General features: G+C 38.9%; 1 protein-coding gene across 2 annotated transcripts in view; it reads right to left on the bottom strand.

Moving 5' to 3' along the window:
- The window catches only part of LOC107604853 (nuclear cap-binding protein subunit 1), a 16,849-nt gene that overhangs the window by 835 nt on the left and 15,320 nt on the right, over positions 1–694 (bottom strand). For both annotated transcript variants that reach the window (XR_001612407.2, XM_016306559.2), the window contains exons 17-18: positions 326–504; positions 98–209 (exon numbers count right to left, since the gene is read on the bottom strand). Coding sequence is in view for 1 of the 2 variants with exons in the window: in XM_016306559.2 (XP_016162045.1) it covers positions 98–209; positions 326–504 (291 nt within the window). In the remaining variant the exon portion in view is untranslated. The remainder of the gene's footprint in view (positions 1–97; positions 210–325; positions 505–694) is intronic.

Below are 694 nucleotides of genomic sequence, written 5' to 3'. Positions count from 1 at the left end.
AATGAAAAACCATTATATAAGATTTGGATTTTGTGCACAACAAAGAAAAACTCAAACTAGGTAAATTAGCAAATGCAAGCGCTGAATCAAACAATACCTCAGCCGCATACTGCCTGGAAAAGGCCTTCACATAACCCAAAGTGGTGATACACCATTGCTCCTTTTCGCCTACATTGTAAGCACCACTTTTCTTCCCGCCATTTGACTGACTGCAGAATACAAAAGAAACCAAAACAAGTTATTTATTTGTGTGCATCTACTAAGCAGGACAGTAATTTGGTCATTCTTTATTATCCATCTAGGTCAGAAGGGCAGGAACTGGAACCTGTTTTGGGGTTGCTGATTCTCATTATCTAGTTCCATGGTTGATGGTTCTTGAGGATCCACTGCCATCACATCAACTTCTGCAGCCTTCAACTCGTGTAGTGATCTAGCTTTAGATCCTTCAGGAAGGCGCTCCACCAACACATTTGAGAAGCTTTTGTACAACATTAGAAATAATGCCTACATGTGCAACACCACCAATGCAAGGAAAGAACCATTAGAACTTAAAATGCATGCAATTCCGATTATGTGGGTCTGCCACCTTCTTTGCTCCTCTCCTCCCTCTCTCAATCTCTTTGTTTTCCTCCACTCTCTCAATTTGTTCTTTTCTATTATTATTTTACTTTATTTTTAATTTTAAATCAGATAT

This window comes from Arachis ipaensis, chromosome B06 (genome assembly GCF_000816755.2).
Source record: "Arachis ipaensis cultivar K30076 chromosome B06, Araip1.1, whole genome shotgun sequence".
Lineage (NCBI taxonomy): Eukaryota > Viridiplantae > Streptophyta > Magnoliopsida > Fabales > Fabaceae > Arachis > Arachis ipaensis.
The sequence above is the reverse complement of the archived record's forward strand: the minus strand, read 5'-3'. Positions and strand labels throughout refer to the sequence as shown.